This window comes from Phyllobates terribilis, unplaced genomic scaffold, assembly GCF_046119375.1.
Source record: "Phyllobates terribilis strain yellow unplaced genomic scaffold, ASM4611937v1 Scaffold_9__5_contigs__length_417890890, whole genome shotgun sequence".
Lineage (NCBI taxonomy): Eukaryota > Metazoa > Chordata > Amphibia > Anura > Dendrobatidae > Phyllobates > Phyllobates terribilis.
The window spans coordinates 169154744-169179866 of NW_027362769.1; the positions used below are offsets into that span (position 1 = coordinate 169154744).

The following is a 25123-nucleotide window of genomic DNA, read 5'->3' on the forward strand; positions in this document are numbered from 1 at the left end:
GTTCTTAGATCACTTTGCCACCAGGCTTCCTCACTTTCTATCCTGTGACATCCCCACCCTCATCATGGGCGACTTTAACATCCCCATCGATGATCCCCTCTTCCAATCTGCCTCTCATCTACTTTCTCTAACTTCTTCATTCCGTCTCTCACAGTTTACTAATTCTCCTACCCATGAAGACGGGAATACTCTGGACCTGTGTTTTTCCAGTCTCTGCTCGCTGGATGACTTTACCAACTCCCCTCTCCCGCTCTCAGACCACAACCTTCTTTCCTTCTCTGTTAAGAATTGTCTCCTCACCCGGGACACCCCCACTTACCACACTTATAGGAATACACATACCATTAATACCCAGCAGCTTATGGACAATCTCCACACATTTTTAGCCCCCATCTCCTCCTTCTCCTGTCCAGACTTAGCATTGTCACACTATAATAATACACTGAAGAGTGCCCTAGATGAAGCAGCACCTTCTACACGCAGAAAGACCCGACACAGCTAACGGCAGCCCTGGCACATGATGCAAACACGCTTTCTTCAGCGTTGCTCTAGGTGTGCTGAGCGTCAGTGGAGAAAATCTCTTTTAGCAGAGGACTTCATCCACTATAAATTCATGCTCAAAACCTATAACTCTGCCCTTCATCTGGCCAAACAACCCTACTTCACCACCCTCATCACTTCAATGTCCAACAATCCAAAACAACTTTTCGAAACCTTAAACTCCCTCCTGAAACCTAAAGCACAGGCCCCCACCACCAACCTCAGCGGGGAGGATCTGGACACTTATTTCTTCGAAAAAATCAACCACATCCATCAGGACATCTCAGCCCATTCTCCTCAGTGCCTGGATCCCCTTCCCTACCGCACTTCAAGCTCACTAGCCATCTTTGAGCCTGTTACAGAAGAAGAAGAAGTTACCCAGCTCCTCGCTTCTTCTCGGCCGACAACCTGCAACAGTGACCCCATTCCTTCACATCTCCTGCAGTCCCTCTCACCGGTGGTCACCACTCACCTGACTAAAATATTTAACCTCTCTCTTTCTTCAGGTATCTTTCCCTCCTCATTTAAACATGCCATCATAACCCCTTTACTTAAAAAGCCATCCCTGGACCAGAACTGCACGGCTAACTACAGACCGGTCTCTAATCTTCCTTTCATCTCAACTCCTGGAACGCTTGGTCCACTCCCGTCTAATCCGCTATCTCTCAGATAACTCTCTCCTCGACCCTCTACAATCTGGTTTCCGCTCCTTACACTCCACTGAAACTGCCCTCACTAAAGTCTCTAATGATCTACTAACAGCTAAATCTAATGGTCACTGCTTCCTGCTGATTCTCCTGGATCTCTCTACAGCATTTGACACTGTGGATCACCAGCTCCTCCTCACTATGCTCCGCTCTATAGGCCTCAAGGAAACCGTTCTCTCCTGGTTCTCCTCCTACCTCTTTGACCCCTCCTTCACTGTATCTTTTGCCGGCTCCTCATCCTCTCCTCGTCCCCTTACTATCGGGGTTCCGCAGGGCTCAGTCCTAGGCCCCCTCCTCTTCTCTCTATACACTGCCCCTATTGGACAAACAATCAGCAGATTTGTGTTCCAGTATCATCTCTATGCTGACGACACCCAAGTATACACTTCTTCTCCTGACATCACCCCTACCCTAATACAAAATACCAAGGATTGTTTGTCTGCTGTCCTCCCTCTATCTTAAACTGAATCTCTCCAAAACTGAACTTCTTGTGTTTCCCCCCTCTACTAACCTAACTCTACCTAACATTGAAATTACCTTGGAGGGTTCAACCATAACTCCCAAGCAGCACGCCCGCTGCCTCGGGGTCATATTCGACACTAACCTTTCCTTTACTCCCTATACTCGCTCTTGTCACCGGCATCTTAAAAACATCTCCAGAATCCGATCTTTTCTCACTTTTGAAACTGATAAAACTCTTACTGTCGCTCTTATTCATTCTCGTCTGGACTACTGCAACTCTCTTCTGATCGGTCTCCCTCTTACCAAAATTTCCCCTCTCCAATCTGTCCTGAATGCGGCAGCCAGGGTCGTATTTATGTCCAGCCGCTTCACCGATGCCTCCACCTTGTGCCAGTCATTACACTGGTTACCCATTCGCTACAGGGTCCAATATAAACTGATTGCTCTCACCCACAAAGCTCTCCACAGTTCTGCACCACCTTATATCTCCTCTTTCATCCCAGTCTATCGTCCTACACGTGCCCTCCGTTCCACAAATGACCTAAGACTAACATCCCCCATAATCCGAACCTCGCACCTCCGTCTCCAAGACTTCTCTCGTGCTGCACCAGTTCTCTGAAATGCTCTACCCCAGACTATCCAATTGATGCCTAGCCCCGATGTCTTCAAACGCACTTTAAAAACCCATCTCTTTAAACAAGCCTACCACCTCAAATACCCAGTAAACTAACTTTCCCCTGGTCCCTCCTAAATACTATTCAAAATCTGCTCCCTACTGTTCATCTGTCTCTACACCCTCCATGCACACAATAATGGCACTCGGTAATTGAGTATTGCACTTGAACATACAGGCTGATGACCGGATCATACTGCATTATATGATCCCGACTTATTATAATTGCCAGACCTGAAATAATAAGCACTTTCCACCTATTGTGTCCCCCCCCATTTCCTTGTAGAATGTAAGCAGCGAGCAGGGACCTCACTCCTGATGTAACTGTTTAAACTGTCTCACCTTGTATTGAATTTATTGTCTGTACATGTCCCCGCTTAATTGTAAAGTGCCGCAGAATATGTTGGCGCTATATAAATAAAAATTATTATTATTATTATTATTATCACGTTCCAGTTGTTTCCTATCACCTGAAAACTGGTGAATAATGAAGGAGTGTCAGGATTCTACCAGCCTGACATATGTGTCCTGTACATAAAGGACTGAGTACTGGTTATGGTGCTATATAAAGCAGGGAAGTGTCAAGTTAACCCTTGCTTTGCTGACCAAAGATGTCACATCTGTTCCAAAAGTGACACGAGACCAGTGTGGACGACACGGAGGATTCCAGAACTATCCAAAGACAATCCAACGTAAATCCAGGTGACACTGCACAGATATTAAAGCTACATTTCATCCATGTACTTTGTTTTCGTATCAATTGATACACATGACCTTTCTAATAAAGAGTACAGTTTATGGACTGAACAATAATGAATACAATTCTAGACTGTACAATATCTACACGGTATAATTTATTTCAAAGGATTTTCCATCTAAAGACTGTGTTATAAAAGAACCAAGAAGAAGACGAGACAAAGACCCGATGACATCAGATGATGACGATTGGACCCGTGATTTCTTCAATTTAGATTTAGGGAAGTATAATTATACATGTTAAATTAATATTAGTCACGGCTTACCATAACATGAATTCACATCACTATGCTATTGAATACGTATAACAATAATCTGATATTAATATTATTATTATTGACATTAAATTATATTGCCGAGGAAGAAGAAAAAGAAAAGTAATCCTGTTATCCTAATGATGAACCCATCTACTTTGAGGATTTCAGTTGATGTCTGTCATTCTCAAAAGGGGGAATTGTTAAATATTAATTACGGATATTCATTTTGTTCTTAATTCTGAATTCTATACCATATATTGCATAAGATTGCATCATCCTCGTGCTAGGGTTTCTAGATGACATGCGCTATTTGTGTATTTTTAGTTCGGAGTAAGTTAGCACCATAAGTAGAAGAACAGCTGGTATGACCGGCCTATATAACCCATACATGAAGGGGGGCTCAGGCACTGTTGCCATTTCGCAGGACACTGGATGAGGATCTATGTGTGAAGGAAACAGCTGCCAATGTAGGCCCAAAGAGACATGTGCTTTACCTGGACACATCACATGGTGTCATCCTGTTATCCTAATGATGAACCCATCTACTTTGAGGATTTCAGTTGATGTCTGTCATTCTCAAAAGGGGGAATTGTTAAATATTAATTACGGATATTCATTTTATTCTTAATTCTGATTTCTGTACCATATATTGCATAAGATTGCATCAGCCTCATGCTAGGGTTTCTAGATGACATGCGCTATTTGTGTATTTTTAGTTCGGTGTAAGTTAGCACCATAAGTAGAAGAACAGCTGGTATGACCGGCCTATATAACCCATACATGAAGGGGGGCTCGGGCGCTCTTGCCATTTCACAGGACACTGGACGAGGATCTATATGTGAAGGAAACAGCTGCCAATGTAGGCCCAAGGAGACATGTGCTTTACCCGGACACATGGTGTCATCCTGACACACATGCTGAACACAGACAGACGCAATCTACCATTCAGGATCCCAGGAAAAGATGGATGAATCTCAACTATTAAGCTAATTATGGACAAATGGACAATCACTTTGTAACTATTTAATCTATTTTATGTAACTACTGCAATCATTCTTTTTAATGGACAATCCAAGAATAAATCGATATATTTTTTTTATAAGAATATCGTGATATAGTCTTTGATCGATCTCATCTGATAAGAAGTCCTCTATAAAAAATGTACGGAAATAAGTATTTTTTACAGCTCCACATAATCTCTATCCTTCCATCCTTCTGCTAGGCTTCATCAGTCTGAAACATAGCTGCAATGTTGCTTTTCAAGTCTAAGACTATTGAAATGAAGTTAATTTTATATCTTCATCTAGAATTTGGAGTGGGCTTCCACCTCTTCTAGGCTAATAATTATATTATTACTTTATTAAAAAAAATGCACAGTCCCAGATGAATAATATTAATTTATTTGGTTCACAATCTAAAACGATAACTTCAGGTGTCAGCATCTTTGTAGATTTTTCATGGAAACATCAACATGTAGGCTTATTTCTGAGATGAGAATAGCACCAGCGAGAACAACTTGTTGATGGGTTTCACTTTTGCAAATGATAAGTGGACTGTTTTAACTATTACAATATGCGAATGGTTATAATGCTCATTGTTTGTCATACACCCGATCTGACCTAGTATTATGACACCGGCAATGTACAGTACATATAGTGATACACTAATGATATTATTTCACCATCATATTTTACAACACAATAGGGTAGTTAACCCTTTCAACGCTACACTTCTGTTTTTTATTAAGATTCTAAAAATTTTTTACTTTGTTTTTTTTCATGTGGAGTCTCTATTTATTTTTGCCCGTAGAAATACCTGGTCCAAAATGCCGGCCTGCATCTCTATCATACCAGCCTATGTTTTCACCATACTGGTTAGCGTCTCAGATATCTGGCTAGTATCTTCAACATTTTGGGCAGTGTTTTTAATATATTAACTAGTGCCCCCAATACACTGGCCAGTGACTCCAATAAATCAATCTGTATCTCTACCCCATCAGCCTTTCTCTTCATGATATTCACCATTTCCTTCACTATATCCACTGTTCTCTTCACTCTATCAACCTTTGTCTCCACTTCACTGGCCAGTGTTTTCACCTTAGCCGCCTTTGTCGCAGCCATATTGTCCTTTGTTGCCACCATACTGGCCAGTAGCTTCACTATATCGGCCATTGTTGCAGCCATATCAGCCTTTGTCTTCACCATACTGGCCAGTAGCTTCACCATATCGGCCTTTTTCTCCACCACATAACCATTTGCCTTCATCAGATTATTTTGATTTTTAATCAGATTTTTCTGCTTGTACAACAAATTGTTCAGTGTCTTTATCAGATCTATCTTTCTTTTCACCTGAGATATCCATCTGTGGTCCAGCCCAGTATCAGTACTTGTCGGCTCTGTTGTAGAATCTTTGTCTTCAGAGGTTTCTGTATCTTCATCAGATAAATCCGTATCATCACTTATAGTATCTGTCTCCTCACTAGCAGTATATCTCCGCAACAGCATTTGTCTCCGCGAATTCATTATGTGCATCGATCTATTAAAAAAATATATATTCCATTTATATATGCTTTTATTTCTGTAAAGCAAATCTAAGGTTAATGACCAAAACTATCTTTACTGAAAATTTAGCTATTGCCTAGACCTCTTTTTTTGATATCTAAAACTAAAAAGAAGCCAAATTACAGCAGCCATGTTTGTCAGCTATGGAGCTATCATTCAATAACAGACTCATCCATGGAAGCACATGGGATGGGGGTTAGGTGAGAATTTATTAAAGTTTTATCCTATAAAAAAAGAGAGTTGCAACACTTGGCAGAAATTTTTTGGGGGGAACTTTTTGCCCTTTTGCCGCATGTGTTTTTAAATGGATGGGGGTAAGCAAAAGTGGTGGCGTCAAGTCTTAATAAATTCTCCCCCATAGCTCCAACAATATGTCTAGGTGAAGGACTGCTAATGGTGCATGTACCCTGGTTATTGGTGAATACTAAGGGTGTTACTACTGATTGATGCTTGTTCTCAAGATTGCAAATGTCATAGTTGTTTTCACAACACACTGTGGCTTCATATTTCAGTGGTAATTAATCAAAGATTAGTAAATTATATAGTTGCCAAAATTTCTGCAGACATTTAAGTCCCGCCCCAACCTCACCCCTCCCGGGAATGCCCCAACGATCTTGGATAGCCCCTGCAACTCCCTGTTTTGGGTGGTGGTTACATAAATCCCTCCTAGTCCCAGAGTCCCAGAAATTCCCAGGGCAGTTGGCAACTATGAAATTACCATGCATTTTTTTTTCTAAATACATTTTATTTCATATCCTTTTGTACATTTACAGAAAATAAAACAAAAGCATTGGAAGGTTCTCCGGCCTCAGAATTGTAGGTGCAAAGATTAACAACAAAGTAGAGAGAAAAAGAGGAAAAAAACAGTAATGAAACAACACAGAACCGTCGCCCCTTCTGACAACACATTTCTGCCAAATATAATTTTGAAAGTGGGTCCAATGAAAAATAATGAAATAGAGCACATATATAGGAGCACAATAGTTTTGTCTACAGTCTCAACTAGACAACTATATACAGTAAGTACGACACCTACCTGATCTGGTTAGAAACCCAGGATTTCTGGCACACGGTGTCCCGGGAGGTCTCACCACAGCAGGAGTAGGAGCCGTCTGTGAAGGTTTCTGGATGATCCATGGATGATGTCAGGGCTGAAGCCACTGAGTAAGCGGTCTGAGGACACAACATAGACTGTGGAGACTTCTGCACCCTGTCACTGTTCTCCTGGACTGTATGACCATATCCAAGCAAATGGGAAACCTCATGGATGATTGTTGCTTCTTGGGATTTCGATTCTGGATCCTTTTTAAAAAATGGTGCACATAGATAGATGGTTCTGTCTTCAGAGCAGAGGAGTACATACGCATTAGCTCTAATATCTTTTTCAGGATCTTTATTTTTTGCAAACGTCACTTTCTCTAGTTCTTGGATCAGCTCCTCCACCAGATCTGTGGTGATTAATGGATAATAAAGATTCTCTAACAGAACTAGAAACACCTTGAGATCTTCCACCAGAAGATTTTCCTTTTTCTTCAGAGCATCAGATAAAACTCGTTGGGTTCGTTCTTTAGCTTCCTCGGCTTGTTTTCTCTCATCTTCACTCAGCAAACACGGATTATTCATGGTTCTTCTCTTTATCTTATTTGGCCTCACTTTATTAATTCCCAAAAGAGCCCTAGAAGCCAAAACGCCCTCCGTCTAATTCATATTATAATATGAATTAGACGGAGGGCGTTTTGGCTTCTAGAAGAAATGTTTTTGCTTTCATTTTCACTATGTAATATAAATACAATGTGAACATTTTTCCAGTTCAGCAGAATAACCACACCTTTAAACCAACACGGAAAAAAGTCAGGATGAACACAAAAAAGCTGCAATCTTGCCATTGTTTATATGGAATATCACAGGCATCCTGTTAGGATATGTTTTTGGATTATTGCTCTTTTTGGGACCTAGATTCTGAAATCTTTTTCTAAAAAAGATGCAAATAGATAAATGTTGTTTTCATCAGTGTTGCGGTATAATTAAGTCACGGTGCGGTTATCGTTTCTATGATTCTTTGTTAGCAGCACTTTTCTGGCCCCTGAATTGGCTTCATCACCAGATCCGGGGCAAATGATAGATATTGTCTTTTTTTCTGCTCTCCAAACTTCAGAACATTCACAAGAAGACTTCCCTTTTGTGTTTTCAGAGTTAGATTTACTACTTAAATTAAGTGGCTTTGTTTGTTTTTTTACTTATTAAAGCCTCTTAAATCTGATCTCATTGGGCAACTAAACTTCTTGTCACCAAGTTTTTTATATCCATCTGGAAAAAGTCTTACGTTTATTGTCTGTACAAGTCCCCTCTAAAATGTAAAGTGCTGCGGAATATGTTAGCGCTATAGAAATAAAAATTATTATTACGTTGCTACAGAAAATTCCCTTCATTGTTTTTCACTTTCATTTTCTGTTCTGTTTCCCAGAAAGGAAGTTTACAGGAAAACGGTCTCCAGAAAACCTCATTCAGCAATTTTAGGAGTATTTGCCATTTTAATCAACCCCCATCCTCTGCTATAATAGTCACCTTAGATGATTGAATTTTGAGCACTTGTTGGCGGTATTATTCGGCCACCAAATACAAGTATTATTTCGGCGATTTCTAGGGGCAGGGCTGCTACCAGGAATTTCGGGGCCCCATACTGGCAAAATTTTTGCGCCCTCTTGAGACTCCGCCCAGCTCCGCCTCCACCCCTCGAACCTTCCACAGTCCCACCGACCACTCTTGGAACTCCACTTCTGCACCAATCACACATTAACAGTTCCCTTTGAACACCATATCACATACATAGCCATCAGATTTCGTTTTGGTCAAAAGATTTTTTAACCCCTTAATGACCGGGCCATTTTCCAGTTTTATTTTTTGCTCCCCTTCTTCTCAGAGCCATAACATTTTTATTTTTCAGTCAATATGGCAGGGCGGGGCTTATTTTTTGCGGGACGAGTTGTACTTTTGAACGACATCACTGGTTTTACCATATCGTGTACTGGAAAACTGGAAAAAAAATTCAAAGTGCGGTGAAACTGCAAAAAAAGTGCAATTCCACAGTTGTTTTTTTTGTTTTTTTTTCATCATGTTCACTGAATGCCAAAACTGACCTGCCATTATTATTCTCCAGGTCATTACGAGCTCATGGATATCAAACATGTATAGGCTCTTTTTTATTTAAGTGGTGAAAAAAAAATCCAAAATTTGGTAAAAAAATAAATAAAAATGGTGCTATTTTCCGAGACCCGTAGCGTCTCCATTTTTCAGGATCTGGGGCCATTTGAGGGCTTATTTTTTGTGCCGAGCTGACGTTTTTATTGATACCATTTTGGGGTAGAACTGATGTTTTGATCGCTCGTTATTGCATTTTATTGCAATGTTGCGGCGGCCAAAAAAAATTAATTCTTGGGTTTTTACTTTTTTCTCGTTACGCAGTTTACCGATCAAATTAATTCTTCTTAATTCTTTTTTTATATTGATATGGGGCAATTCTGAACGCAGCGATACCAAATATGTGTATGTGTGATTTTTTTTTTTTTATTGCTTTATTTTAATGGGGAGAAAGGGGGTGATTTAAACTTTTAGATTTCTTATATTTTTAAAAACATTTTTTTTTACTTTTTGCATGCTTCAATAATCTCCATGGGAGACTAGAAGCTGCAGTTGTCTGATCGCCTCTGCTATACACAGGCGATGATCAGATCACCTGTGTGTTACAGAAATGCTCACTTGCTATGAATGTTGGGGGGCGCTCATAGCAATCTGGACATGACAAATACAGGGGTCTCCTGCAGATCCCGGGTTGTCATGCCAATCCATTGGAGACCCGCAATCATGTACCGGGGTCGCCAATGGGCGGAACTTCCCGGAAGCACGAGTTAAATGCCGCTGTCAGCGATTGACAGCGGCATTTAACTAGTTAACAGCCTCGGGTGGATCGTGATTCCACCCGCGGCTGTTGCGGGCACATGTCAGCTGTATAGATCAGCTGACATGTGCCCGGAAAGGTGCAGGCTCAGCACTGGAGCCCGCACTAAAGTCAGGGACCCGACGTGTGTCGTACTATTACGACACACGTCATTAAGGGGTTAAGTCGCCACCACAACAAGGAAGACTCTTCTGGCCAGGCCCTACTCTACTCTAACCTAATAAACATTTCTTAAAATATCCAATACTCTTTTTAGGTATATTTTTATTTTTTTTTCTTTAAGGGAATGTGTCACGTAAATTTTTTTAAATGACCAATATCATCATATACAAGGGACAAATAATGTCACACCATGGCCGGACCACATATTACCACCACATACAAGGAATACCGCCACATCATGACCAGACCACATATTACGACCACTTAGTGACTGAATAATACCACATACAAGGAACAAATACCACCACACCATGACTAGACCACATATTACCACCACATAGTGACCGAATAATACCACATACAAGGAACAAATACGCCACATCATGACTAGACCACATATTACCACCACAGAGTGACTGAATAATACCACATACAAGGAACAAATACCTCCACACCATGACCACACAACATAATGCCACCATATAGTGACTGAATACTACAATACTGATCATTAATAAATAAAAAAACAACTAATATTACCGTAAGTGCCATTATACACAGGAGCTCTGTACATAGTATACAGTGAATAGTGTGAGTGTGCAGGTAATGCAGTGATCATCAGTGACATTATACACAGGAGCTCTGTATATAGTATATCGGTAATACAGGGATCACCGGTGACATTATACACAGGAGCTCTGTATATAGAGTACAGGTAATACAGTGATCATCAGTGACATTATACACAGGAGCTCTTTACATAGTATATAGTGTATAGTGTCAGTGTACAGTTAACACACTAACTCACCAGTGACATCTCTAGTTGAAGTCCTTCATCCAGCGCAGACCACCATCACTTCTTCTAGCCAGGACTCGTCTCTGCATAAAATAACACACAGTTATCTAGAACACATTCCCCAACTTCTACACTACACAGCTGAATACAGATGTGCACCCACCAGGGCGAGATGATGGGAGCGCCATTACCATCCCGCTTCACATTGGTAAGTATTGGTATAAAAATCCTGATCACCGCCCTAGAGTCACCCCTCGGGGGAAGCAGATGCGAAACGCGTGTAAGGGGTGGTTCCTGGTGCACCCCCATCCTGGTATGCCTTTCCCTTAGTCATCCATTTGCTGTATAGTATATGATACCTTTTGGTAGTTCATTGGTTACTCATATCATTTATCCTGTTTTGTACATTATGCCCTGCTATTTTCATCAAGCAGTCCTCTAGAATGTTGAATAGATTGCTGTCACTTGACACTATATAGTATATATCCCTGTGTAGGGTTAAACCACTGGGTCCCTGCAGTGCACACATTTAATGGTACTATGTATGATATTGGACTGTCATCCTCTATGATACAGGGCATTTTACTTTAAGGTGTCTGTTTTTTTCAGCTGTTATTTTCCATATTTACATTTGTGACTGTTCTTGAGCTCCCATGCGATTGTCATCTACTAGGGTATTGTTTTTGAGCTCTTATGAGATTTATAAGGCAGCTACTTAGCTACTATAATACACCATTGGTGGCCAGTATGTGGGTGCATATCTCTGCTTGTACTATTACCTTTTATCTGATTTTATTATTCTATTGCATCATGTTTTGACTTATGTATTCAATAAAGATTTGTTTTTTATACTTTGGCTGATTACGCTGAATTTTTGCCCTTTATTGACCCGTTGTGATTGATAGTATATAATGTATAGTGTCAGTATACAGATAACACACTGACTCACAAGTGACGTCTCTAGTTGAAGTCCTTCATCCAGCGCTGAACGCCATCACTTCTTATAGCCAGGACTTGTCTCTGCATAAAATAACACACAGTTATCTAGAGCACATTCTCCAACTTCTACTCTACGCAGCTGAATACAGACGTGCACCCACCATTAGTATGTAATTAGTTATTATGCAACCCACTATTCCAAATATAAATTGTAATCCACCACTGCGCCCCCTCTAACTGTAAATAGCCACTTTCCACACCTAATAAATACATAAATTAATTAGAACCTGTACTCTTTCCCCCAATTCTTTACCAGTCACACTCTGTCATCTTCAACGCCCCCCACTCTCCTGATTCATTATATTTACATACGCACCTCCGCCCCAATTCATTTTGTCATGTCCTCTCTCTCTCCCATCCCCATTTCATCATCATTTACTTTTCCCAACCATCAATTCATTATCATCCATCCTCACTTGCTCTCCCCCCTCCATCCTCAAGTCATCATTTGCTCTCCCCACCTTCAATTGATCATTTTGTGTCCTTTGATTCCCACCCTCAATTCATCATTATTTGCACTCCCCCATCCTCAATTCATTATTTGCTCTTCCCATCCCCTACTCCCAATTCATTTGCTCTCCCCACCCCCCCACTCCAATTCATCATTTGCTCTCACCACCCCACATTCGTCATTTGCTCTCTCCTCCTCCCAATTCATCATTTGCTCTCCCCACCCCATCCCCCACTCCCAGTTCATCATGTGCTCTCCCCACCCCCCACACCATCATGTGGTCTCGCCAACCCCCACTCCCAGTTCATCATGTGCTCTCCCTACTCCCAGTTCATCATGTGCTCTCCCCACCCCCACTCCCAGTTCATGGGCTCTCCCCACCCCCAGTTCATCATGTGCTCTCCCCAACCCCAACTCCCAGTTCATCATGTGCTCTTCCCACACCCCACTCCCAGTTCATTATGTGCTCTCCCCACACCGCTCCCGGCACTTTAACCCCCTAAATGCTGTGATTGGTGCAGAAGCCCCTCTGCTCTTGGATCGGAGACCATAGCGGGACTAAGTAAAAAAGTGTAAAAAAGTAAAAAACTGTTGTAAATTAAAAAAAAAAAAATATATATATATATATACATATATATAGTACCCATAAATAAATATTATTGTGAAAAAAAACAAAATAATAAAAGTACACATATTTGGTATTGCCGCGTCCGGAACGACCTGACCTATAAAACTGCATACTAGTTAACCCCTTTAGTGAACACAATAAAATAAATAAATAAAAAAAAGAAGCAAAAAATTATGCTTTATCATCATACCGCCGAACAAGAAGTTGAATAAAAGTTGAATAAAAGGCAATCAAAAAGACAAATTTAAATAAAAATGGTACCGCTGAAAATGTCATCTTGTCCTGCAAAAAACAAGCTGCCATACAGCTCCATCGCCCAAAAAGTTATAGCTCACAGAATAAAGTGATGCAAAAAAATTTCTTTTTTCTATAACATAGTTTTTATTGTGTAAAAGCGCCTGTGATGAACCTGTAGCCGCCATCTTGGTAATGATAAATCATATCCAGGGATGGCCACACTTCAGCAGCCCCCACCCTTGGGACCTTCTGTTAAAACGTCAACTAGATAGTTTCCCCCCATCCAGGCTCCTGTAAGATAAGAAGCCTACTTAACACTTGAATGCTAGGAGCTTCAAAGACTTCGAGAGGAAACACAGCCAGCAGGGGGGGGTGCTTCGTCTATCTGTACCTGACCATTTGTCCCATAGGACTAGTTTCTTTGTCTGTCACAAGCATGGAGGCATAAGATATAGAAACATGAAAAGTACACGCATGTTGCATGGGATGGGCCAATAAAAAAATATCACGGCGTCCCGGAGCCATTGCGCACACAAGCCTCCGCGGTAGACGTTTGTACGTGCTCTGGAAGCCAAGATATAGCGCGGAGCCATTCCTGAGGACCGTATGGTATCATAATTGATATCAAAAGGTCGGTTACGGCGGCCCGAATCCATGGGAACCCCTGGGGGTATCATGAGACCATCCCAGAAGAAGTTATTGGGTTCCATAGAATTTGGGCTTCTGATCGAAGTTAGACCTGAGGGTGGAGACTGAGTCAGCTGACCTCACCAGCAGTGGGCGGGACAGGGCAGGTAAGATAGCAGGACAGACAAGAGACAAGTCAGTCTTGACCCAAGAGTGGTGTGCTGAACATCTGAGCACCAGCTGAGGCCACCAAGGGGAGGAGCAGTTTGACCATGCGGTGGTAGGCCTCAGCCTGTAACAAAGAACCGTGCCTGCGATCGCAGAATCCTCTCCCTGCGTCACAAGAAAATCAAGAAACCGGTAACTGATATGCTGTGGTGATTCTGTGTGTTGTATTCCATTGTTGTATAGTTTAGCCTGACCTTATACCTGTGTATATTTAGTTGTATATCGTGTATCTAGTGTATTATTATAATCAATTACCTCAAGTAATTGTGGGCCTGCCTTTTATTCTGCATAACGAACGCACGTCCGTGTGAGCTCGGCTCAAGCCAAAAACGCTACCCAGGGTTGGTTCCTGACCCGATATAGGCCCATTCACGGACTGGGCGTATATCTAAAATAGGGACTGGTGGCAGCATACCAACTGGGGATTGGGGAAGGCTGGTAGTGACGGTCGGAGGTTCAGATATATATATTCCTGGCGCGGCCAAGGAAGATATATATACCGCCCTCACTACAGAGGGCCCCGATACCCAGTAGGTTACAGGACAGTCTCCCTGGCGACCGCTTATCCTAGGTGCAGTTCCTTGACTGACCTGAGGCTAAGAGGGCGCTAGCGAGTTGTGCTGTGTAGTGACGTTACGGTTTAGTGACGTTGAAGGGATAACACACTACCGTGTTCCCTGCGCTGGTTGCAGCTTCCTGGCACTACTTTCTCTAGGTGCAGTACCTTGACTGACCTGAGAGGTAAGGGGGCGCCAGAGAGCTGCACCCACCGGCCGGCTTTCATCACATTGGTGGCAGAGCGGTGGGATTGCAGAATAATAGTGTTGTGGGACCCCTACTCCCAGGCACTAAAGACTGCCAGTGGTAACTTCCACTGCTGGAGTCTTAAGGTCAGCCCAACGTTAGACGGTCAGGCTAAAAGTATAACAAGGTGTGTGCAAACTCAGGGTTGCAGCGGTGTCGGTTACCAAGATGGCAGACGGCACCAGGAGCAAGACCCTGCAAGAGGCTAATGCTACGGTCCGTGTGGCAGGAGGGGAGGACATTGTTACTCATGGCGAGGAGGAGTCCAGCCCGGGCACCTCAGGGAGCCAGTCCCCAGTATACGGTCCCGCAGTGGGCTGCCCACCACCTACCCAGCCCAGCCTGTCCAGATCACAAGCCCTTTTACAAGCGGCTATGGCAAGTCTCCAGTCTCATGGCGATGCCGTCTACAAAACCCTCCTGGCAGCATCAGAGAAGGCAGCGGAGGAGGAGCGTGCAGAGCGGGCTGCGGAGCGGGCTGCGGAGCGGGCTGCGGAGCGTGAAGCTGCAGAGCGCCGGGAGGCTGCGGAGCGTGAAGCTGCAGAGCGCCGGGAGGTTGCGGAGCGTGCAGAGCGAGCTGCGGAGCGCCAGCACCAACTGGACCTGGCCCAGCGGGGGCTTCCGCTAGAGCAACCAACCCATCAGGAGACCAAGTCGTCCAAAGTCCGAGCTGAGGACTTCCCTCTACTGGAGAAGGATGGGGACCTGGACTCCTTTCTGGTGGCATTTGAACGGACCTGTCTTCAGCACCATCTGGCCCGGGATCAGTGGGCCAGATACCTGACCCCCCGTTTGAGGGGTAAGTCCCTGGATGCCTTGGGGGACTTACCTGCCGGGGAGGTACAGAACTACGACTGCATCAAGCGGGCCCTGATCCGGCAGTACAACCTCACTCCCGAGTCGTACCGCCAGAAGTTCCGGAGCCTGCTGCGTGGCCCCAAGGACACCTGGACCGATCATATGCAGGCGCTGTTGAGAGCCGCAGAGCACTGGACCTCGGGTCTAGCGCTTACTACCCGCCAGGAGGTCCAGGAACTGTTCGTCACGGAGCAGTTCTTGTGGAACTGCCCAGAGGACCTCCGACAGTTCCTCCGTGACCGAAAACCAACAGGGGCTTCTGCTACAGCCGCCCTGGCAGACGAGTATGCCAATAACAGGGCGTCTGAGCTGAAGAAGTCTGCCAGCAGCACCTGGAGAGGGGGTAAGCCCAGTCATGCCCCTGTTTCCCCGGCCCCTAGAACACAAGGGGTGTATCCCCCTGTTGCCCTCTCCAGGCAAGGACCAGACGTAAGACGTTGTCATCTATGCAACAAACCAGGACACTTTAGGGCTGAGTGTCCCCAGCGCCAAAAGACCCCATCCCAGTCCCAGAGAGCGCCCAATGTTTTGTGTGTGGGAGGGGGTGGTGGTAGGTCCCTGGACAACATCCAACCCGTCACCATAGGCCGTTCTGCGGTCATGGGACTGCGGGACACTGGCGCTGAACGAACACTGGTACGGCCTGAGGTGGTGTCCCCCCAGGACTTGGTACCAGGAAAGACTCTTTCCGTCTCCGGGGTTGGAGGCGTGGAGCCGGCACTTCCCGTTGCCATGGTGTATTTGGACTGGGGTGCCGGAAGGGGGATGCGGGAGGTGGGAGTAACGCCAAATATTCCCGCAAATGTTTTATTAGGGACCGACTTGGGGCGTCTAGTATCGCAGTATGTACCCTCTGAACCCCCAAGTTCGGCCCCCCAAGAGTGTATTGATTTGTCAGCTGCTAATGCCAACCATGTTGTACGTAGTGTGCGTCCTGCTGAGGAGGAGGGAGTGAAACCTGAGGGTAACACCTGCACAGACACAACACAAACAGGGTTAGTGAAAGCAGGTGGGGAGTGTGGGGATGCCCGCAGAGGTGCTCAGCCGGCGTGCCGTGACCTCTTGTCCTCCGGTGAGGGAGGGGGCGGGCAGGATTCTGTAGAGGGAAGCTCAGGGATGGAGAGGGGGGCAGCTACCGGCAGTGTAGGGCTCCCAGGGGTATCCAGGCTGCTGAGTATAGGCCCACTGCAGGGGGAGGAACAGGCCATGGGAGGTGGGGGTGTCCCAAGAGAGGAGCCGCCAGGTAAGACCCCAGGGCAGGAGTTCCCCACATCCGAGATGTCCAAAGGCCTAGGAAGCCTGCCTGATCGGGCGGCTTGGTCAGAAACAGAGGGGAAGCAGGCACTACCCACGGTCACAGCGGTCATAGCCGCTGTCACCAGGAGTGGGAGCGTCGGAGCCCAAGGAGCCTTGCAGAGGTCCGACGGCTTCCCCACTTCTGACCAAGTGTCTGCCGGGTCCGACAGCGGCCAGGTGACATGCCCGGAGGGGCTGACGGAGGATGTGGCAGTTTCGTCGATTCTGGCCACATCAAGTCAGGAATTTCAGGCTGCGTTGGAAGCAGACGACAGCCTGAAAGCTCTCAAGGAACAGGCGGCACAGCCTCCCATGGAGTCAGACTGCGAGCGTGTGGTCTGGGACCAGGGACGGCTGTACCGGGTAACGGTCCAGCAGGGTTCACCGGAGGCGTGGCCCAGGGACCGACAGTTAGTGGTACCCTATCCGTTCAGGGCGGAATTGTTGCGGATCGCACACGAGATTCCGATGGCCGGACACCTAGGGATCGCTAAAACCAAGGCCAGGATAGCTCAGCATTTCTACTGGCCTGGGATGGGAGCCGCGGTGGGTGCCTACTGCCGTTCGTGTGACACCTGTCAGAGGGTGGGGAAGGCGGGGCCGCGCCACAAAGCCCCACTGGTAACTCTGCCAATCATCGAAGAGCCTTTCTCGAGGGTCGCTGTGGATCTTATTGGACCTCTGTCCACTCCCAGCCACTCCGGGAAATGCTTCATACTCACGGTAGTGGACTATGCCACCCGGTACCCGGAAGCGGTAGCTTTGTCGTCCATTCGGGCCGACAAGGTGGCTACCGCCTTACTGGAGATCTTCTCCAGAGTGGGTTTCCCCCAAGAAATGCTCACCGACCGAGGGACCCAGTTCATGTCGCGGCTGATGGAGTCCCTCTGTAAGCAAATGCAGGTGCAACATCTGGTGGCCAGCCCGTATCACCCACAGACTAATGGCCTGTGTGAGCGGTTCAATGGCACCTTAAAGCAGATGCTTAAGATGTTGGTCGACTCCCACGGGAGAGACTGGGAGCGTTACCTCCCACACCTCCTATTTGCTTACCGGGAGGTTCCGCAGGCCTCAACGGGGTTCTCCCCCTTTGAGCTCCTGTACGGGCGACGGGTACGGGGCCCCCTGGCTCTGGTGAAGGAAGCATGGGAAGGGGATTTGGCCACCCCCGAGGTGTCGGTCATCGAGTATGTCGTGCGCCACCGGGACAGGATGATGGCCTTGGCAAAGCTGGTGCAGGACAATATGGCCCAGGCCCAGGCCGACCAGAAGCGGTGGTACGACCAGAATGCTTGTGAGAGGACCTACCAGGTGGGTCAAAAGGTGTGGGTACTGGTCCCCGTACCACAGAACAAGCTTCAGGCAGCCTGGGAAGGTCCCTACTTCGTGCACCAGAAACTCAATGCCGTCACCTATCTGGTCACCCTGGATCACGCCCGTGGAAGGAGGAAGGCCTTCCACGTGAACATGATGAAGGCTCATCATGAGCGGGAAGCGACTGCCCACCCAGTGTGCAACCTTCCCGAGGAAGGAGAGGTAGAAACCCTCCTGGATCTGCTCACCCAAGCCAAGGCGGGTGGGTCCATCGAGGATGTGGGGGTTGGCCACCAGCTCACGGAGGACCAACGGTCCCAGCTGGGGACCACCCTGCACCCCTTCCGGGGGCTGTTCAGCAGCCTGCCCGGAAGGACTGAGATGGCTGTCCACGACGTGGACACTGGCGATCACCCGCCGATCCGGCGTTCAGCATATCGGGTCTCTTTCGAGGTGCAGGGAAACATGCGCCAAGAGATAGACGAGATGCTGAAGCTGGGGGTGATCCAGGCATCCAGCAGCGCGTGGGCCTCGCCTGTAGTCCTCGTACCAAAGAAGGACCGAACTACACGGTTCTGCGTGGACTACCGGGGGCTCAACGCTGTAACGGCCACCGATGCGTTCCCCATACCACGCATCGATGACCTGCTCGATCGGATGGCCGGGGCTAAGTACCTGACCATCATGGATCTGAGCCGGGGGTACTGGCAGATTCCTCTGACCCCCGCGGCAAGGGAACGCTCTGCCTTTATCACCCCTTTTGGACTGTACGAGTCCACAGTGATGCCATTCGGCATGAAGAATGCCCCTGCCACTTTTCAGCGGATGGTCAATACGCTGCTTGAGGGACTTGAAGGGTACGCGGCTGCGTACTTGGACGATATTGCAGTCTTCAGTCCCACTTGGGAGGATCACCTAGAGCACCTGCGGCAGGTGCTCGGTCGGATCCACCGGGCAGGCTTGACCATCAAGCCGGAAAAGTGCCAGCTGGGCATGAGTGAGGTCCTCTACCTGGGTCACCGGGTAGGCGGGGGGGTTCTGAAGCCAGAACCGGGGAAAGTGGATGCCATCGCATCCTGGCCCACTCCTAGGACCAAAAAGCAGGTGATGTCCTTCTTGGGGACCGCCGGGTACTATAGGAGGTTCGTCCCACACTATAGCACCCTGGCCAAGCCCCTGACGGACCTCACCAAGAAGAAGCTGCCCGTCGCAGTCGACTGGACAGTCGCCTGCGAGACAGCTTTCGGGGCACTCAAGGCCGCCCTAAGTAGCTCCCCTGTACTGCAAGCTGCCGACTTCGACCGGCCGTTTGTGGTACAGACCGACGCCAGTGACTTTGGCCTCGGTGCTGTGCTAAGTCAGGTCAACACGACAGGCCAGGAACATCCTGTCTTGTACCTGAGCAGGAAGCTACTGCCCCGGGAGGTGGCTTACTCCACGGTGGAAAAAGAATGCCTGGCAATTGTATGGGCCCTGCAGCGTCTGCAGCCCTACTTGTACGGGAGCCATTTCACCGTGGAGACGGACCACAACCCCCTCAGCTGGTTACACACGGTCTCTGGGTCGAATGGCAGGTTGCTACGCTGGAGCCTCGCTCTCCAGCAGTACCACTTCTCCATTCGCCACAGAAGAGGCCGTGACCACGGTAACGCTGACGGGTTATCCCGGCAAGGGGAGGGTGCAGAAGGACGCACGGGGGAACACAGGAATGTGCTACCCCCTCGCGCCCTCGTATAGGGGGAGGTGTGATGAACCTGTAGCCGCCATCTTGGTAATGATAAATCATATCCAGGGATGGCCACACTTCAGCAGCCCCCACCCTTGGGACCTTCTGTTAAAACGTCAACTAGATAGTTTCCCCCCATCCAGGCTCCTGTAAGATAAGAAGCCTACTTAACACTTGAATGCTAGGAGCTTCAAAGACTTCGAGAGGAAACACAGCCAGCAGGGGGGGGTGCTTCGTCTATCTGTACCTGACCATTTGTCCCATAGGACTAGTTTCTTTGTCTGTCACAAGCATGGAGGCATAAGATATAGAAACATGAAAAGTACACGCATGTTGCATGGGATGGGCCAATAAAAAAATATCACGGCGTCCCGGAGCCATTGCGCACACAAGCCTCCGCGGTAGACGTTTGTACGTGCTCTGGAAGCCAAGATATAGCGCGGAGCCATTCCTGAGGACCGTATGGTATCATAATTGATATCAAAAGGTCGGTTACGGCGGCCCGAATCCATGGGAACCCCTGGGGGTATCATGAGACCATCCCAGAAGAAGTTATTGGGTTCCATAGAATTTGGGCTTCTGATCGAAGTTAGACCTGAGGGTGGAGACTGAGTCAGCTGACCTCACCAGCAGTGGGCGGGACAGGGCAGGTAAGATAGCAGGACAGACAAGAGACAAGTCAGTCTTGACCCAAGAGTGGTGTGCTGAACATCTGAGCACCAGCTGAGGCCACCAAGGGGAGGAGCAGTTTGACCATGCGGTGGTAGGCCTCAGCCTGTAACAAAGAACCGTGCCTGCGATCGCAGAATCCTCTCCCTGCGTCACAAGAAAATCAAGAAACCGGTAACTGATATGCTGTGGTGATTCTGTGTGTTGTATTCCATTGTTGTATAGTTTAGCCTGACCTTATACCTGTGTATATTTAGTTGTATATCGTGTATCTAGTGTATTATTATAATCAATTACCTCAAGTAATTGTGGGCCTGCCTTTTATTCTGCATAACGAACGCACGTCCGTGTGAGCTCGGCTCAAGCCAAAAACGCTACCCAGGGTTGGTTCCTGACCCGATATAGGCCCATTCACGGACTGGGCGTATATCTAAAATAGGGACTGGTGGCAGCATACCAACTGGGGATTGGGGAAGGCTGGTAGTGACGGTCGGAGGTTCAGATATATATATTCCTGGCGCGGCCAAGGAAGATATATATACCGCCCTCACTACAGAGGGCCCCGATACCCAGTAGGTTACAGGACAGTCTCCCTGGCGACCGCTTATCCTAGGTGCAGTTCCTTGACTGACCTGAGGCTAAGAGGGCGCTAGCGAGTTGTGCTGTGTAGTGACGTTACGGTTTAGTGACGTTGAAGGGATAACACACTACCGTGTTCCCTGCGCTGGTTGCAGCTTCCTGGCACTACTTTCTCTAGGTGCAGTACCTTGACTGACCTGAGAGGTAAGGGGGCGCCAGAGAGCTGCACCCACCGGCCGGCTTTCATCACAGCGCCAAAACATAAAAATACAATATAAATGTGGTATCGCTGTAAACATACTGACCCGAAGAATAAAGCTGCCTTATCAATTTTACCACATGCTGAACGGCATAAAAACAGAAACAAAAGAACAATTCCTGAATTTTTGGTTTATGTTTATTCTGCCTTCCAAAAATCGGAATAGAAAGCGATCAAAAAATGTCACATGCCCGAAAATGGTACCAATATCACTACTAAATACAGATATTAAAATATTTGCGAAGATCATAGTAAATAGAATTTCGGAATTTCTTCCCAACTTAATTCACACAGATCAAGTCAGATTTATAAAAAAAACAGACAATCCGCTGATGGTATCAAACCAACCATTGGCCTAATTTCATATATTGAAAAAGAAAAAATACCAGCCACCATAATCTCATTAGATGCTAAAAAAGCTTTTGACTATTGAATTGGAAATATATGCAAGCAACATTATCTAAATTCGGATTTAATGGCCAAATTTTTAATGTCATTATAGCTTTATATTCTTATCCTACAGCCAATATATTAGTCAACGATCTTCTATCCAAAAATTAAAAAATTTCAAATGGAACAAGACAGGGATGCTTACTTTCTCCGATTCTTTTTTCACTTAGCATAGAACCCCTAGCAGAAACAATTAGAATAAATAATGTTATTAAAGGCATAGCCACTAATTCTAGGCAATATTAGATAGGTCTCTATGCAAACGACATAATTTTAACTTTGACTGACCCACTTAACTTCATCCGTGAAATATCTAATATAATAGAGAAATTCTCCAAAATATCATATTATAAAATCAACACTAGTAAACCAAAAATCTTAGGTTACCACATAGATACAGAATTATCCAATATTATCAAAAATGAATCCCCTTTTTCATGGGAAGAACATAATATATCATATCTAGGTATAAAATTAACAAATCAAGGAATCAAAATAATAGATGAAAACTTATCTGGTATCTTGAAAGAGCTACAAAATGACATATCCTAGAAAAACTAGAAACTTCTTGGTTAGGGATGATCATACTATACAAAATATCTCTTCTACCAAAACTCCAGTATATATTTCGCTCAATTCCTATACTTATTCCAGGAATTTGGTTAAAAAATTTACAAAAACAACTATCCAAACGTATTTGGAGCTCCAAACCTCCAAAGATAGCTAAACATATTCTCTTTAAGCAAAAATTAAAAGGTGGTATAGGTGTATGTCAGGAATTCCAACCCACACTGAGGGACGACACCGGGGAGATCACGTAATATCTCGCCATTGCCGTCTTTCGTACGGAGTCGCGAGCACGCGATCCAGACTATTCGCTACGTGGATATCGGCAAGCAACCAGTGAGCGTATGGCGCCACACCTCGGGGATTCCAAAGCCTGGAATCCGTGTATAGCACCCTCCGTACGGTCACTGTCAGCTTCACGATAGCCCAATTATTAATATTCGCTGCCACCACCGGCCAAGTTTGAAATATAATACAGGCCTGGCCGGACGCCTGCGTTTTGGTAGCGTATATGGCTTCAGTGAAGGGAACGATTACAGAACAAAAGAAACAGAACTATTAAATTTTATGTTTAATCCAAAAGGGAGGCAGTGTTTAGGAAAATATATACATAAGGATTTTACAAAGGAGGCATTAAAATACATAGGCAGTTACATAAAATAAACAGGATGAAAGAAGATAACTTACACTATATGATTGTGGAAACGATTCAATATAGGTGGTGGAGGGGCTCCCCAGTTGGATTATGCTATTATTGAACAAAACCCATTGCTTATAATTCCTATTACCCCTTGGAAATGAGTGCTCCTGTCTTCTCCATGGAATCTCTTATACCTGAGAGATCTAGCCACACGCCCCTTGTGGTGACATCCTGTGGGCCGGTCTCCAACCTGTACATCTTTATTAAAAACGCTAACTTCTGCAATAACTCATCGCTCGTTGATCGCAGAAGCTTGAAAACTACGCTATTTTTTCCCTTATGATTTTATCTTTATTTATAGACCACACATCACATAGCTGCAGTCTGCTATTCTGATGTTTTTGCGCTACAGCTCCTTGATTTTGCCTACAGCCCTGGAAAACAACCTATACATTCCTGGGCTGATTTGGTCAGTAAACATATGGGTCCCGTTACTGTCGGACGTATGGAACTCATAATATTTCATAGTTCATATCGGAGTCAGCGCGTCTGCAAATTTCCCTTTGAGGCTCGGGAAGCAGCCTCATGGTTACATGCAAATTAGTGCAAGACTGCGTTTTAATTACCTCCTGCGTCTTTCAGAGACAAGAAGCTTGCTTCCTAACAAAGTTTTAACACACCTTGGCTGGCATTGTTTGCATAAGCCATTTCTCAGGCGTTTGTTAATTGGGGCTTTTGTGCTGAGGCAAATCGGACAGCTCGGTGCTGACAAGTGGTGAGGGGAGTAAGGGAGGGGGGTGAACATCTATGTCAGGAAAATATTAATGTCAGTAAAATGTTCTTCCATATTTGCCTGACAGTGTACTAAACCTAGATGCAAATAATTTATCCAACATTGTTATACAGAGCAAAAATTTATTTTCAAAATCTTTGAATAAACCCAGTTGGATGGAGTTGGAAAACTCTTTCAATAAGTATATGCCTATACATATACTAATTCTATTACACTTATTTGATCATTCATCAAATTTTACATCTCTCCCAATTAATAATTCTATATTATTAGCATGGAAAACTCTATATAAAACCACTAAGTCCAACTTAATACCAATTAGAGTGGAAAAAAATACCCATTTCTATATTTATAAAGGAAATTCCACATTTTGACTATAAATTGTGGGAAAGGAAGGGAATTTAATATTTATCTAAGATATTGAGTGATAACAAAGAAGACTCTTTTATGACCTTCTAATATCTCAAAATAAAATACAACCTCCCAGAAATAGAATTTTTTACATATTTAGAAATGAGAAAATACCTCAGATACAAATGTAAATTTCCTCTAATGCTTCCTAAAGAAGTATTTTCTCTCATTAGGAATCCGGACAATAAATCTATATGGAATACTAAACATATTTATTCTTTGTTCAACAATGATGTTATATTCTCAAAACAAAAATATATGTTGGAGTGGGAAAAGAATTTGGGCACCAAATTTTCAGCTGATAAATGGCAAAAAGCGATAAAAATTTCCTTTAAAAACTCATCCAAAACTCTAATCTACATGAATCATATTATAAAACCATGATATAATGGTATTATACCCCAGTAAAACTTCATAGAATATTTCCCAATCAATCTGAATTATGTTGGAGAGAATGTAGCCAAAGAGGTACTCTTTTACATTTACTATGGGACTGTTCGTTAATCTCTTCTCTTTGGACAGAGAATTTTGGGTTGATTAATAAAATATGCAACATAGATATTTCACCTACTTCTCAATTAGCCATTCTATCTCTGGGAATAGATGATTTTCCACTTAAAGTAAGATCTATAATAATACATATTTTCTTGGTAACAAAGCTGTGATTGTTGTCTAAATGGAAACAAACATGTATTCCCGCAATTACAGAAGATATAGA

At 45.1% G+C, this 25123-nt stretch overlaps 1 protein-coding gene across 2 annotated transcripts in view; it reads right to left on the minus strand.

The window, feature by feature from the left end:
- Nucleotides 1-4436: 4436 nt before the first annotated feature.
- The window catches only part of LOC141161853 (uncharacterized), a 57020-nt gene continuing 36333 nt past the window's right edge, over nucleotides 4437-25123 (minus strand). The window contains exons 1-2 of one of the 2 annotated variants that reach the window (XM_073647320.1): nucleotides 6993-7727; nucleotides 4513-5930 (exon numbers count right to left, since the gene is read on the minus strand). In XM_073647320.1, coding sequence (XP_073503421.1) covers nucleotides 5270-5930; nucleotides 6993-7579 — 1248 coding nt within the window. In that variant the 5' untranslated portion in view covers nucleotides 7580-7727 and the 3' untranslated portion in view covers nucleotides 4513-5269. Of the gene's footprint in view, nucleotides 5931-6992; nucleotides 7728-25123 lie in introns of those variants that run through there. The other variant, XM_073647319.1, reaches the window with a different exon arrangement.